Source organism: Leptinotarsa decemlineata, unplaced genomic scaffold (genome assembly GCF_025532065.1).
Source record: "Leptinotarsa decemlineata unplaced genomic scaffold, Ldec_3_MD MMD2_tig00000010_RagTag_RagTag, whole genome shotgun sequence".
In the NCBI taxonomy this organism is placed as follows: domain Eukaryota; kingdom Metazoa; phylum Arthropoda; class Insecta; order Coleoptera; family Chrysomelidae; genus Leptinotarsa; species Leptinotarsa decemlineata.
This window is the reverse complement of record NW_027412538.1, coordinates 11,862,710-11,878,893: the sequence shown is the minus strand read 5'-3', so window position 1 is coordinate 11,878,893 and position 16,184 is coordinate 11,862,710. Positions and strand designations below refer to the sequence as shown.

General features: G+C 34.1%; 2 protein-coding genes across 2 annotated transcripts in view; one reads left to right on the top strand and one right to left on the bottom strand.

Annotated features, from left to right (window-relative positions):
* The window catches only part of Gprk1 (G protein-coupled receptor kinase 1), a 184,305-nt gene extending 183,436 nt beyond the window's left edge, over positions 1–869 (bottom strand). The window contains exon 1 of the mRNA XM_074171556.1: positions 435–869. Coding sequence (XP_074027657.1) covers positions 435–547 — 113 coding nt within the window. The 5' untranslated portion in view covers positions 548–869. The remainder of the gene's footprint in view (positions 1–434) is intronic.
* Positions 870–1,705: 836 nt separating this feature from the next.
* Positions 1,706–16,184, top strand: part of LOC111515420 (HEAT repeat-containing protein 6) — a 72,206-nt gene continuing 57,727 nt past the window's right edge. The window contains exons 1-9 of the mRNA XM_074171460.1: positions 1,706–1,862; positions 2,465–2,885; positions 2,942–3,187; positions 4,570–4,785; positions 7,579–7,794; positions 10,204–10,340; positions 10,393–10,531; positions 10,603–10,790; positions 13,966–14,189. Of these exons, the coding sequence (XP_074027561.1) occupies positions 2,724–2,885; positions 2,942–3,187; positions 4,570–4,785; positions 7,579–7,794; positions 10,204–10,340; positions 10,393–10,531; positions 10,603–10,790; positions 13,966–14,189 (1,528 nt within the window). The 5' untranslated portion in view covers positions 1,706–1,862; positions 2,465–2,723. The remainder of the gene's footprint in view (positions 1,863–2,464; positions 2,886–2,941; positions 3,188–4,569; positions 4,786–7,578; positions 7,795–10,203; positions 10,341–10,392; positions 10,532–10,602; positions 10,791–13,965; positions 14,190–16,184) is intronic.

Here is a 16,184-nt window from a genome sequence, read left to right as displayed (position 1 = left end):
AAACCTATCAAATATCGAGTCAAATAACAGATGAGAACCGCAGCAATTCAGTTGATACTATTTCAGTAATATTCCTGATGATAGACAGGTTTCTATTTGGGATTATCAGATATATCACGATAAGTACTCCATATATGATTGATTTGCTTATCATTACACAAATACAAAGAAATGCGAGAGATAAATGCTATACCTCAATAAATACATTCATACAAAATAGGCACATACAGAAAAATTATCGACAAAAAATTCGCTCTGATGTCTAGCTCAAAAGTCACCTCAGGGAAACCACCAGTAAATAAATATATTCAACATTCAGTTGAAATATGTTTGACCCAAAACAATGGTAAAATGAAATAGTACAGAAGAGTGCAGATTTACTTATTTCGCAAATGTTCAAGTGTCAGTCAAAAGGTGATTGACCTTCTACTCACCTGGGATCGGGTAGAACGATTTTTTTGCTAGCTCTCGCAGCTGGGGTGCATTTGCTTTTTTCCATAGCCATAAGATAGCTGACATCAGCTAGTACAGCTTCCAGGTCCGCCATTTTGCAGTTTCACTTCACTTTTTAGCTCAAATAAACATTATATTTTCCACCCTACACTTCACCACCAAAATCACACCCGTCTACCGGTCATTATAATATCGAGACGGCTATGAAGTGACATAATAAATGACTCAAAGTCAACAAGTCTACCACATTAAAATTTTTGAAGTTCCGACCCTGGATCATGAGAATTTTGACGTTTATTCGACACGGAGCTCGCGAAAATTGAATACCGACTGATTTTGGTGGTGAACTAGTGGATTCCTACGGCGCAGTTCGATGCTTTCCGTATTAACGGACCAGCTGTTTTATCGCAGACAGCTGATTTTCGTACCACCAACGATGTGGCTGAAATACCCTAAAGTAGTGTTTCATGTCAGATTAGAGTTCGAGAAATTAAAAAACTTGAGAAAAATTGATATATTGTAAAAAGAATCATTATTTTAAGCATATTATTTTTTTAATCGTATAATGTATACTGTTTTCATTAAAATTGAAGGCACTACTCCCACCTTTATTTTGGTATCCCTAGCTCAGTGTTGCTAACAATATTAATTTGTCCCTAGATTTACGGATTTTTCATTCGTTCCCAAGTTTTTCGATTTTACATACTTGTCTATATATATTTTGAAAACATTACCAATTCACTTACTTTCGAGCATAACTTCATTCCGTCCATTTGTTGTCTCAGTTATTATTTGAAACCAGAACACCATTCATAACTTAACAAAATTTCTAACTTCATAGGTATCTTTGACTTGAAATTTTCAAGACAGATTTTCAACATGAACTGATTCATTTCAAACTCTGAACTACTAGTTAGCTGGTGATTCTACACAACAGTTTTTTTATTACTGATTACTAAAATATCTTTGCTGAATACTCCTACTGGGTAGTGTTCTTTGACAAACTATCTACGTACCTACATTATTTTGAGGAAGGAATGCCTCTTTTATATTTTCCAAAATCACCGATCATTTCATAAGTTGAAATGTATAAAATTTTCTACAGAATTTTGTTGATTGATATAGTGATTACTATGGGTTTTTAAAGAGATTTCTACAATATACTGTTCATAAAAGTTAGCAACACTGTACCAGCTGTCATAGCAGGCCAATCAAGAGTGTTCATTGTCGAATGAATTAAACGTCAATGTCAAATTGTCAATATTCTGCCTAACCTATAATATATGTACAATCTTTTATGAGTATGTTACAAAAAATATTGAATTTCTATGTGTTTTATAACTGTTTCTCTAAAAGAAGTCGATAAAAATATTCGAACCTTAATACTCCTTGCAGAATAAATAAATTCTGTAAGTATCTTTAGATTTCAGTCATTGGATTATGTCGTCTAGGAGGTGATTTTTCATTCAGAGAATAATGTTATGATACAAAATGACTAAGAGAATCATTTTGAGAGAAAGGCTTAGAAAAACCATACAGATATTCTGATAAGTACATAATGCTCATTTGAATTTCACTTCTGTATAAACCATAATATCGGTTATGGTTGTTGAATCTGAGAAAAAACCTGCAAAAATTCCAGATAATGGCAATGTAGGGGATTCTGGTGCAAGTGGCCGTGGCAGACTTAGGATGACTACTGAGGGGGACTTCTTTGAAGGAGAGAAAATGGAAACTGATGAATGAATAAATATTTTGAGAAAAATAGAAATTGGCCTTATTTTTCCAAGAGACTTTGAACATACTCAATGAAAATCCATAACGTTTTCAAGAAGCACTTCATTGTGAAACTTAGTCGAAATAAAATGTTTTTTCAATAAGATATTGATGAATATAATTTTTCAGTTGTTTGATTGAATGAGATGCCTGAATTCAATATTGACTTGAAAATAATGATAGACCTATGCCATTTTATTATAACCAGAATTAACGCTGAACTTTTTTTTTTCAGAACCCAGTTTTTTGTTACCTGGATGCTTGAAAAATCTAGAAGATATTTTGTTAATGTTCAATGCTAAGATCTTGTCTAGAACATGGAACTTCTCCTGTGATATCCATTAACTGCTTATAAAATTATTTTTGGTATTTTGAGTAAAAGTTCAGGCTTTGATTGGATAATGTTGGGATGAAAAACACCTGAGTTTTAACATCACTTCAAAAAGGATAACATTAGAACTATCGAAGACAGGCAGTAGTCAAATCAATAAAAAATGTCTGAGAATGTAGACAGCTCTGAAATTTTCTCTAAGCTTCTATCAAAAATTGGAAATATATTCCATGGACGTTCGGTGGGGGATCAGAGTATTTTGAGTAAATGTTTGGATGACCTCAACTCTTTGAATTATAAATATCCAGTGGTTAAAAATCCTACGGTAGATAACTTCAACTACAACTAACCTTGATGATTCATTGTTGTGTTTTATTTCAGACAGCTGTCCTCTTGATCAATCAGTGTTGCAGTTTAATTCCAACAGATGACAAAATACCAGTGGAGAAATGCAGCAAACTCTTATGGAATCTTAGTCAGCAAAATATCAACGTGGAAGGTAGAACTCTGATGGTTGCAATTCAGTGGTGCTTGAGTTGTCTCAGAAATGAAAATAAGGACATTTTTTTCAATATACTGCAGGCTATGGAGGCCTTGTTGCGGAATAATGCACCCAACACTCCAACAGTAAGAAGTGAATCATAATACAGGAATTGGTTAAAAACTGTTTCTCATTTTTGGGAAAGGAAAGTTTTTGGCTTCATACGTTTCTATCTTCATGCAAAAAAGATGTAGGAATCTTCCAAAGAAAGGAAGAAAGCAACTAGTTGCAGACACGAACTAGAAGAAAATACCCTTTCCAAACAACTAATTTCATATTAACATTGAATTACACCAAACAAAAAATACTATTTAAACAAATACTCATAAATGAACATTGAATTATGCAAAAAAAAACTTTTCTCTGTTCAGTTTGTATTCCAAACATTTCTTGAGGAGTGGAATCTGATATCATTCACAGGATTGCCACACAATATAGTATATGAGGTCAAATTTCATCTTTTATCATTATCAATGAGTAGGGAACATAGCCAAGTTGGGCTAAAAAAATTTTTTTTATAAAACTTCATTTCATTATTCAATATAGTTGCCTTTGAGGGTGATACAATTTTTCAATACCATTTTGCTTGTACGATTTGGTTCAGCCTCAAAATAGGCCTTTCTTTCAACGGTAACCTTTTCATCGGCACTAAATTTCTTTCCAGCGAGCGATCTCTTGAGATCTGAGAACAGGAGAAGCCGCTGGAGGCCATATTTCGTCCTTCAAAGGCTCCAATAACCCTATGTTATAGTCGATGTTGTTGGTTTTCCTTTTTCAAGATAGTCGATAAATATTGTGCATTCCAAAATACAAGCCACTCAGATGACGATCGTTTTGATTCTGGTGTGAAATGATGGAGCCATGTTTCATCCATTTAGAGCCTCAGCTATCTCGATCAACCTCACTTTGCAATCATCCAAAATTATTTTGTGCACTTTTTTATGTTTTCTAACAACCTTTTTGGGGCATCCACTGCATGCATCCTCCTTGGTGCTCCTGGTTCAAAGTCCGAATCATGTTTATCAAGTCAAGCCTTGGCTTCAACAGTTTTTTTTTTGCCAAAAAGCAATGATTTATCAACACAAAAAATTCATTTTTATCCATTTTCTTGAAACTCACAAAAGTTGCTTCACTCAAAGTGTTCTCTGCCACAAAATATTTGTCAGGCAGCTGTGAAATTTATGTAGGAGTCTTTTGAAGGTTAGGTTAGAATACATTTGGTACTAGTAGCGACATCTGTGTGTTAAACTTCGAACTTTTCAGCCCATCTAGTATATGTATTATGAGTACTCTGGCCCATTACTTAATGAAATCACTATAGAATTTTCATAATAAATTTTATTTATGATGCTTTTTGCTATACGGTAGCTTGATCACTTAGACTGATATGAATTTAATGTGAAAATTCTATGGTTATTATCATGGATAGTACCTAATATATGTATGTATAACTAACTGTCTTTTTCAGATTGTTGAAATTGCCTCAAAAGAAATAAAAAATTTCGTTTTGAACAGACAAGAAATGTGTCGTCCAGAAGTGATTTTGATGGCTTTACAGTGCCTTGAAGCCTGCACTTTAGTCAAGTCTCCTGATAAAAATCCTCACTTACAGCTCTGCGCCGAAACATTCATTTTCCAACTGGAAAGAAAGTATACTCGTAAAACAAATTTAACAGAAGACAAGGTTAGTAATTTCTTGTACTACCATCTTTAAGAATATGAATACCAGTTGTTTGTCTGTTATTAGGATTATATTCATGTTGTTGTTTTTCTAGGAACCTCCCAACATGGCTTTCGACAAGTTACATTCACAATTTCTGCCATTGCAGAGTTATGCTCGCATGTTTATGATCATATGAACTCGAAGGATTCTTCAATCACTCTTTTCTTTGATTTGAGTAAAGCATTTGATACAGTACACCACTGTCCCCTTTTTGAAAAACTTTACCATGTTGGTGTTAGAGGAACATTACACAATTGTATAATATCGTATCTTAAAGGTTGTAAACAAATAGTCATGTTGGAAAAGTTTAAATCCAAAGGAAAAATTGTCAATGTCGGGGTACCCCAAGGATCAATACAAGGTCCAATACTGTACACTATCTTTGTCAATGACATTAATTTATCATGCACACAAGGAAAAAATATCTAAACAGATGGCATGACAACAATAATATAATAATAATAATATCGCAAAATACTTCTAGTTTTCATGCCTCTCACTGATAAACTAAACATGCTAACCACATAAAAATGCTACCAACAAAAAAAAACAAAAAACGCTAATTGAATAATAATAATAATAATAATTTTTATTGGTCTCAAGAAACATAAAGTTTGTAGACAGGTCAGTAGAAAAATACATTTAAAAATTTACATAAGGTCATACATTAAAATTGGTTAATGATAAAAAATTGAAGGTATAACGCAATAGAAAAGATAAATAATACATAAAAACAATGGCATTATATATTATAAATATATAAAGTATGTATATAGATAATGATGAATTGTGCTATCAGTATAAATAAAACTACAGGTTTCTGTCGGTCATGAAGATATTTCTGTTTTTCTTGATGAATGTTTCGAATTCAAGTATACTATAGAAACAGTTATTGGATAGTATCTGTTTTAATTGATTTTTGAATTGCGTCGAGGGTCTATTCCTAAACTCTGTGGGAAGAAGGTTGAAGAGCCGTATGTCGTCTCTTTGCGTTCGTTGCAGACGACATAATGGCACCAACAAATTGTGTTTGTGTCTGGTATCATGAGGGTGAATTGACGAGTGTGTTGCATTTATCTTTGACTTGACTGTTATTATACTTTGATAAATGAGCAGTGAGTAGATGGTCATGATTTTTAATGAAGGAAATAGTTCTCTACAACTGGTATCCCATGGTACATTTAAAATAGATCTTATTGCCGCTTTCTGCAATGTGAAAATTCTCGTAATATGTGTAGATACTGCATTACCGTAACACTGTATTCCATACATCAAGTGACTATGAAACAATGCATAATACGCAGATACTGTTGCTTCCATGTTTGTGACATGTCGTATTTTTCTTAGTGCAAATATCACTTGCGACAGCTTGTTACATAAACAGTTTATATGGGCTGTCCGCCTCAGTTGTGGGTCTGAAACTATACCTAGAAATTTTATGTGCTCATTTTCAACCTTCAACCTTTTTGTACCATTTACACTAAAGATTTCACAACGGGTTTTGGTCTCATTCAAAAAAAGATCATTGGCTGTGAACCAAATCTTAGCATGTGCCATAATATCTTGATAAATAGGTAAATGATCAGTCCCCTTTTCAAGTTGTATACAGAAAGTTGTGTCGTCGGCAAACATATTTGTTAGTAAATTATTGCAGGATATGGAATCTGGCAAATCATTTATGTATATCAGAAATAAGAGTGGTCCCAGTACAGAACCCTGGGGCACCCTCTCGTTACAGACATATACGAACCCATGACATTGTCAACAACTACTGCTTGGCTACGATGAGATAAGTATGACTTGAAGAAATTAAGACAGGTACCACGTATCCCGTATCTGTTTAGTTCTAATAATAAAATCTGGTGGTCTACACAGTCAAATGCAGCTGATATGTCAGTGAAGATTCCCAAACAGTGTTTATTCTCCTCAAAACAGTTCTCAATGTATTCAGTCAAAGATTTTAGGGCATCAGTTGTAGACAAACCTTTTCTGAATCCATACTGGTAAGGACTTAATATATTATTTAAATTAAGGAAGCTAATTAATGAATTGTAAACTACTCTTTCTAGTATTTTTGAGAAAACAGGAAAAATAACAATTTGTCTAAAATTACTTGGCAATGAAGGATCTCCTTTTTTATGTAATGGGCATGGAATGTAGCCCGCGAAATTTGAAAATTCACCCTATTTTTTGGACAGAACGAAATGCCACAGTATATGTGAATAAGAAATGAATTGGAAAACACTAGAGTGGCATCTGTTTGAATATGTTTTTCCGTTAACCATCTGTCCCTTCCCTACGAATGACAACTCTCAGAAGTCAAAACTTGTGCCAACGAGGTTCTAGCATGGCTACATTGATACATACATTGATGAAACCTTTCGAATGAGTATTGCTTGTCCAATAAAATGTGAAAGGTAATTAAACTTTCTGAAATGAAAATTTTTTTTTGAGCTGTTTCAAACTGGTTTGTACTGAGCGATTCAACTTTTCATATCACTTGGAAGAGCATTGAAAAGGTAGTGTACTGGAGTAGTGAGAAGAAACGAGCTGAACCAATCATGTGCTCTTCCTCTAATGCCGAGTGTCCAGAGTTTGTCTTGTCGCCGATTGTGTGGTACACAATCAAAGGCTTTGCTCAAGTCACAGAATAACTATGTATTTTCTCGTTTTTGATCATACTGCCTGTGAAAATTTCTTAATGAAGAAATACAGTTTTTGTTCATACCATTCTGAAAAAGTTTATCTTTTTAGGTGATACAAATTTGTTTGTTTGGACTTCAAAATATAATGAGTACAAAAGGACAGGATTATCTGAAAAGTGAACTGGGACTTCTACTGGGGTTTGTTAAATCATTTATGCTTTATGGTATAGAGGGGATAGACTTTTTACCACCCCAAAAGTTAATGCCATCTGCATTTAGTGTTCCAGAGCAAGCCCCAGCTTCAAATCATAAGAAAGGAGGAAAGGTTTGTATTGTAAACTTTTGAACTACTACATTGACATTATAGTCAATAAGGAAAATTTAGGCAGATCATGGAAACATGAAGTATTCCCAGCAGGGCATTTGTGTGAAAATAAGACACACCACAAACACAAGGGGCCCACCGTAGCTTACTACAACCATAGCTTACTACCGTGGAAGCTACGACGTCTAGAAATTAAAATGTTTATAAAAATTGTGTAATTGTTGATTGCTAAATTATATACAGGTTCAATCAGGGGTACCGCAGAGATCCCATATGGGCCCACTGCTGTTCAACTTGTTTGTATCGGACATAGAGTTTGTTTTCAAATATACAGAATTTTTATGTTTGCGGATGATCACAAACTTTATCGAGTAATTACTTGCTTGGAAGATGCTGAATTAGTTCAAAAAGATCTCGAAGCTTTTCCATGTGGTGTAAAAATGATTTGTTAAAGGTAAACATCGATAGGTGTCAAATCATTACGTTCGCTAAAATTAGAAGTCCAATATTCTTTGAATATACATTGAATAATATAGCTCTTGAAAGAGAAACATTCATTTGCGATCTGAAAGTTGAATTTGATATCGAAATTAATTTTAATCTTCAAATATCTAATTAATATATCCATATATATATTTCAATATTAAATTCTACAAAAAGGATTCGAAGCTTTATATCTTCTATTAATTATCTGCGAGCGCTGTCGACAGTTGGTAGTACTGTCATCCTCTGGCACTCCTCAGAAGCCATAAGATGACAGTACTACCAACTGTCGAAAGCGCTCGCAGATAAATAAAGCTTCAAATCTTTTTTGTAGAATTTAATATTGAAATACTCAAAATAAAGGAAAATCAGTTGCATCAATCAAAATATATATATATATATATATATATATATATCTGCAAATCTGCAATTCTCTCAACAAACTAAAACCAAAACTCACAAGCGGATATTAGTGAAAAATGTTTTAAAAAAATGATAGGATTGTTTGAGGTAACATTCGTGTCTTCATATGATTGTAGGGGTGGAGAATATGCACTTTCAAAAAATTGTGCAAATGCATTAACGATTTCGGAGGTATTTGTTGTATTCAACATCGTCCCAGAATAGAATACTAGGAATTCTTGATGTGCCTTTCTTATTTTGAATGTACGACCAGAAATTGGTAGGATCTTCTTTGATTGCCCTTTCAGATTTATTTTCATATTCTCTGTAAGCTAAGTTGATTTTTGTTTTGATGGATCGACGAAGAGATCGGAATTCTTCTTTGAGAATACCTGAGTCTGTAGTTTTCAGTTTCCTAAAAATTTTATTTTTTCTTTTAATATCGTTGATTATTTCATTATTGAACCAGGGAGGATATTTTCTAATGAAGTTGTGACTAACCGGAACACACTGACTAATAATTGGGGTTAATAATGAATAGAATAATTCTGTGGCTGTGGCTGTACAATGGTCGATGGGTGACCAATCAACATTCTGCATTAGAGTATATAAAAGTGGAAAATTGGCTTTACGAAAGTTATACCTCCTTTCTGATGAGGTTATATGGTTGTTCTGGTGATGAGAATTAAAAAATTATGTTCAGTGCTGGGTGATAGCCATCTTCGGTTAGAAGGTGTAGTTTATCGTGGGATACAGAGTATTGAAAATTAGATAAGGCAAGGTCAAGTAAACGATTTGAAATATTAAGCAGAGAATTGAATTGGTTTAGATCATAAAAACTATTGAATTGATGGAGATTGTCCAAGTTGTGATTCCCATTTATGAGATATTCGTTTGAATTGAATTTGGTATATTGAAATCACCTGTAATGAGAAATTTGTTATCGTATAAACATTCAAGTGACTCTAGAGTTTCAAATATTTTCAGAATATGAGCTTCGCTAGTATTTGGAGGTATGTAAATCCCAAACATGAAAAATATATTATGCTTGAATGTAATCTTACAACCAATGGCATCAATAGTTGAGAAGTTACCCTCGAATTCAGAAAGATCAATTTTAACACCCTGACAGTCATCTCTCACTGCTAACAGAACACCACCACCCCTAAATACGGAGTATGCTTCGAGGTTTCTGTCTTTTCTGAAGACCACATAATTATCAGTAAAGAGTTCCGAATTGTAAACGTTGGATTGGATCCAGGATTCTGCGATGGCAATGATATGGAAATCGGTTCCAGAGATAGATTTGTAAAACCCAATAAACCCAAAAAACATTAAGAAAAATCAACTTACTGTTTCGAAAATCAATTTGAACACATGCAAAAATATATCAAACTTGAAAGCGGACATTGTGAAAAAATAAAACAGTTTGTTCAAAAAAAAAATTTTTTTCCTACTGTTTGTAAGAATTCAAAGGATGACCCTCGAAAGAAAATGAAATGACTGTAGAATATTTTGTTGCAGCTCACAAAATATAGGAGACACAGGTCATCAGGTGTGCATAAAAAAGAAATACTCAATGCGGAAGAGTCTCATTTTAATAATTCAGATTACATTCCTGCTAACCCTATATTCGAAAACATTTCAGGAATTGAACCTAGGTGAGTTTTTGACATTCATATTGTTTCGAAACCATAAATGATATATTTTCAGTAATACCTTTCTTGAAGACAGACTGAAAACCAGTGACTCAGATTTTTCCGATAATGAAGCTGGTAGGCATTCGAAAGTGCGTCAAATGAAAGCAAGAGTTCGATTGGTAGCATTGAACTTATTTTATACTATTGTTAAGGTAAATCTTACCACTAAATATCTTAAATGACACGGAAGTTGCTTCCTTACTAACTGCACACTCTTTTCTAGAATACTGAAAAAAACGCCTTTCTTTCGTATTGGTCTCATTTTATACCAGAAGATAGTGGGTCAAGCCAGCATAATTTGGTCATCTGTATTCTCAAAGATCATTCTTTCAAAAGCAGGATGGCAGCTTTGAACGTGCTTTTATTACTTCTAACTTCTTCAAAAATGTTTTTGTCGCAAGCAGAATTCAGGTAAGTTACATAAGAGGTCTGTTCAAGAAATAAGGTATTTAAGTGTTACTTTGAAAGGGAAAAAATTGAAATTGATGAATAAATAAATATTTTTTTGAGAAAAATGAAAATTCACCTTCTTTTTTCAACAGACCTCGTAAAGTTTGAAACCATCAATTTTATTAAAACAATTTCCTCTGGAGTGACTTCAATATCAAATTTGGACTCATTTCATTTGGATTGATATAGAGTATGTCTCACTAAGTTGGAGCCATATGGAAATTTCATTATCAATTAAAAAAAAAACAAATTATTCTTCATAAAAAATCTACAAGGACTAAAACGTAAAAAGCAACCATTGATTGTAAAATCATTTCAGTCATTTAAGAGGTTTGTTAAAAATAGTACCCTTATCTTCACTAACGGGTGATTTTTTAAGAGGTACAGGATTTGATTTTCAAAACAACACAAAAAATTTGAAAAAATTGATGAAATCTTTGTTGGAATCGATAGAACAATCAATATAATTTAATGTTTGAAAATGATTTCATGCAAATGTTGTTCACGGCTCCGCTTTAGATGGCCCATGCGCAAGGTCCAATTTTGGCACACTCTCTCTAACATATCGACCGGTATTTCACGTATAAATGCTTCAATATTGGCTTCCAGACCGTCAGTTGTTGCTGGTTTATCCCTGTAGACATGAGCCTTAAAATGACCCCACAAGAAATAATCCAAAGGCGTTAAATCACACGATCTAGGCGGCCAATTGACGGGCCCCAAACGTGAGATGAACTGTTCACCTTAATTGGGCCATTGTTTCGCGTGCCGTGTGGCATGTGGCACCGTCTTGTTGAAACCACATGTCAAGCATGTCCAATTCTTCCATTTTGAGCAACAAAAAGTCGTCAATCGTCACACGGTAGCGCTCGCCATTCACAGTAACGTTCCAGCCATTGTCGTCTTTGAAGAAGTACGACCCGATGATGCCACCGACCCATAATCCACACCAACCAGTAACTTTTTCAGTATGATTCGGTAGCTCTTGAAATGCTTGTGGCTGGTCTTCACCGCAGATGCGGAAATTTTGCTTGTTAACGTATCCATTCAACCAGAAATGAGCCTCGCCGCTGAACACAATTTTTCGATAAAAATGTGGATCTTCCACCAACTTTGCCAGCGTCCATTCACCAAATGTTAGACGTTGTGAGAGGTCGTGTGGCTTCAATTCTTGCACCAGCTATATCTTATAAGGTTTTACACCCAAATCCTTTCGCAAAATTATCCACGTAGTGCAGTAACAGAGGCCCACTTGCTGCGAACGGCGGCGAATCGACATTTCACGGTCATCACGAACACTGGCGGATACAGCCACAATATTTTCTTCGGTCCTGACTCTACGTATGCGTGTTGGTGGTTTAATGTCCAATAATGTAAACTGAGTTCCAAATTTAGTCACAAGCTTCCGAATAGCTCCCTCAGTAGGTCGACGAAACTGCCCATAAATTGGAAGAAGTGCACGATGCACTTTCTTCACCGAGCATAAATTTTGATAATAAAAATCAATAATTTGCAAGCGTTTTTCATTCGTTGTTCATTCATGGTTAAATTATAGACCAAACTGATAAATTTGACAATGACACAAGATACGATTCACACGTGATCTGTCAAAAACAGTATTGCCAGCAAAAAAATCACTCATTAGTACCTTTATTTTTAACATTTTCAAAAATTGTTTCTGAAATTAAAAACACACTGCATCAATTCATTAAATTGAAATAATATAAAATTGAAATTAATGTATGGAGTGGAAAATGTAGGTAAAAATTTCTAAACCTGATTTTTAATTATAAATCAATGCAATACCATATTTGGGCATGAGCAAAAATGCTTCACTTTCAAGCAAAATTCATGTTTTTTTGACAAACTTCGAATGACTGAAATAATTTGATAATAGATGCTTGCGTTTTAGGTATTACTACAGAACTTTTTGTGAAGAATAATTTTTTTCCTAAAATTTATTATGAAGTTTCCTCTATGGTTTCATCATATCGCTCAATAATGATTTAAAAAATCTTGTTCAGATTTCGCAGCAACACTGTCTAAACCTTAATCCAAGTAAATCATCTTTAATAATTTTTGGAAAAGCCAAAGATCGTGGAAGATAATATCCATAGATAATATCGATTTGTATATTGATGGACATTCTGTGGAATTGACTGACAAAATAAAATGTGTAGGACTTCATATAGACTACAACCTCAGAGTTGTTCATCAAGTCAATACTCTCATTCAAAGGTCGTACGGTACTCTGAAACATCTGTATTCAAACAGATACTATCTTAGCAGGTCTCTCAAAATTACCCTTTCAGACGTACTGATTCTATCTATGTTTAATTATTGCGATGTCGTCTTTGGCCCTTGTATCGATTCCATAACTTCTGCAAGAATTCAGAAAGTACAGAACGCCTGCATTAGACTAATATTCAGTTTGAATTACAGATATCATGCGACCCCTTCCATCAATCAACTTGATTGGTTAAAAATGTGAAACAGAAGAGAATTGCCTTTCGCTTGTTTCATTCACAAACTGATAAAAACACAACAACCCATACCAATTTGGTAAATAAACACCTTCCCAGACATCAGATACACTCAATAACAATAATTTTGACATTCCGAATCATAACAGCACTATCTATGAACGATCCTTCACGTATCATGCTGTAACAATGTATAATTCATTCAGTGAATCTTTGAAAAATTCTTCACTACCGCTATTCAGAAGTGAACTTAAAACTGAATTGCTCAGCCAACAGTGATCCAAACTTAAACGTTTGAATTTAATCTTACTATTGTCCTGAAGTTGCCATTTATTTTTTGTAATGTTTCTTTTTTTTCAAACGTGGTTGAGTGGAAGAATAGCGCTTTGGTAAACTCCGCCACGTAAAATAAAGACCAGTTATTATTATTATTATATTGAAACATATTTGGAGGCTGAATCGAAGAGAGATACATACTTTCCCAACTAGCTACACCCTAGATTCCAGTAAAAGCCTCTCGGAAAACATCTACTTCCTCGGCTAATACCACGCTGAACATTGAATTATACCCGACAGACAAGATACCTCACAGAGGATGTTTGACGAGCACATTGTCAAGTAACTTCAATTTTCTTTCAAGATCTTTTTTTCAGTGATAAAAGTGCCTCGTTTACACCATTTTCCGTATTTCTGGGATTAACAGTAACTCAGTTGCATAAAAGCCTTATTGCTGCTATGAAAGAAAGGCATGTTCCAGTTTTAATACAAATATTGAAGTGTCTTGCAGCACTGGTACAAGCTACACCTTATCACAGAATGTCTCAAGGCCTGCTTTCCAAACTTGTTAGAAGCGTCAAACAGTTTATCTACAGCAGAGGTAAGTAGGTGTGTTTTTCTGAGGAGTTTCGTTATATATGTTCTCCTGGTAGGAAGAACAAATTATCATATAGAATCATATAGCAAGCACTTATTAAAATAAATACTATAAAAATAAAATAAAAAGCTTTCCAATTAAATCAATAAGCAATAAAATAGTCATAATAAGACAATGTCAATACTATTATAAGCAAACACCGTGAATCATGGGTCAATAATAACACCTAACACAATTGATCATTTTTGATTCAACAACATGCCAACCTTCTTTCATATTGAACAGTAGCTATAGAAAAAAATCACTTCGTCATTTAAAATTTCATCAAGAAATCTTCACTCTTTACACCATCTGTGGAAATTCACTGATAATCCTTACTTTTATTTATATTTCAATAATTATCGGAGAATATATAAGAATACCACTGGTTCGGACTTCCATTGTCTACTATATAAAATGATTTGAAATCCCCGAAACAACTAAAAAAGAATAATTAAAAATGAATAGCTGAAAATAACAATTATATTAAGCAAAATAAACCTGAAATGAAATAATAGTGAAATAAACTACAAGTAAAAATAGAACAATTGAATAAATAAAAACAAAATAAAAATAAAAGAATGAAAAAATAAAATAAAAAGTGTAGAGATTCCAAGTCACGTTAGTTCACGACGTTTCGATTGTTAGTATCTACAATCGTCTTCGGGTGATGACTGGACTGATTCCTCCGAGAAATGACTATTTATAGGTCTTTCAAATACTTTCACTTATCCCTGCTTTCCATTTTCCGCTTCACTGGTTCCGTGGGAGATGACCGTTTTGGCGGGAGTTGGCCATTTTTCGCTTGATGATGGGTTTCCATATGTTGCGTATTTCTACGCTGGCCTGGCTGAATACGTTGTTGGACAACATGTATGCGGCTTCCTTGAATTTTCTCCTAAACCAATGTTCCTCTCTGTGCAAGATCTCAGCTTGGAACCACTCGATGTTGTGTTGATGGGTCCTAACATGGTCTGCTATTCCTGATTTGCTGGTTTCCCCTCGCTGGGTGTGTTTCTTGTGCTCGGCAATGCGAACATTCAATGGCCTCTTAGTTTCACCAATATAGGATTTTCCGCACTCACAGGGTATCCGGTAAATGCAATTCTTGGAATCGCAGTCCGCGTTTGGTGGCCTGGTTTTCGTGAGGCTGCTACGGATAGTGTTACCGGATCTGAAGCAGGTTCTGATGTTGTACTTGGAACCAATTCTTCTTATCCTCTCCGATAATCCTCTGATGTAGGAAAGTGCAAGCACTGGTTGTGACGGCTTCTCTTCCTTGCGAGGCTCCTGCTGTCTTTTAGCCAAAGTCTTTTCTGTCATTTTTGATGATGTCTAGTTCCTTCTCGAGACCTTCCTTCGTATTACAAAGCCCAAAAGCACGGTCTAATAGAGTCTTTTTTTTTCATAACTGTATATTATTAAATAATGCATAAAATCATAGGTTAGGTAAATATTTTGTGATCTATCGACTTTGTGTACTGATTTTAGATATATAACTTATTTTCAAGCATGATTTTTCGTGTACAAATTATTACATGTAGAGAATTTTTCATTAATTGAAATGTTAACGGGTTCATATAAACTTCCATAATTAAATTGATAATTATAGGCTCCGTGAATTTTACGATTTGGCAATGTTGGTTATTTCTATTGTTCCTATTGGTCAATCGAACAAGAAGCGGGAATAGGGGCGTGACGTCACCGCCCTACCACATTCGATTTTTAATAATTAATTACGGGAAAACTACGGTATTTAGAGAGATGAAACAAAGTGCACTGTTTTTCAATTTAAAATTTCTATCAAGTGAACTATAAACAAAAAAATCATGAAACAAGCCCAATTACTACTGCTACGTTTTTACACACTATATTCTATTATATAGGTCTTATATATTTTAGTTTATTTTGTATTTTGTTTAACAACTGATATATTTGTATACTCTTTATGTATATTAG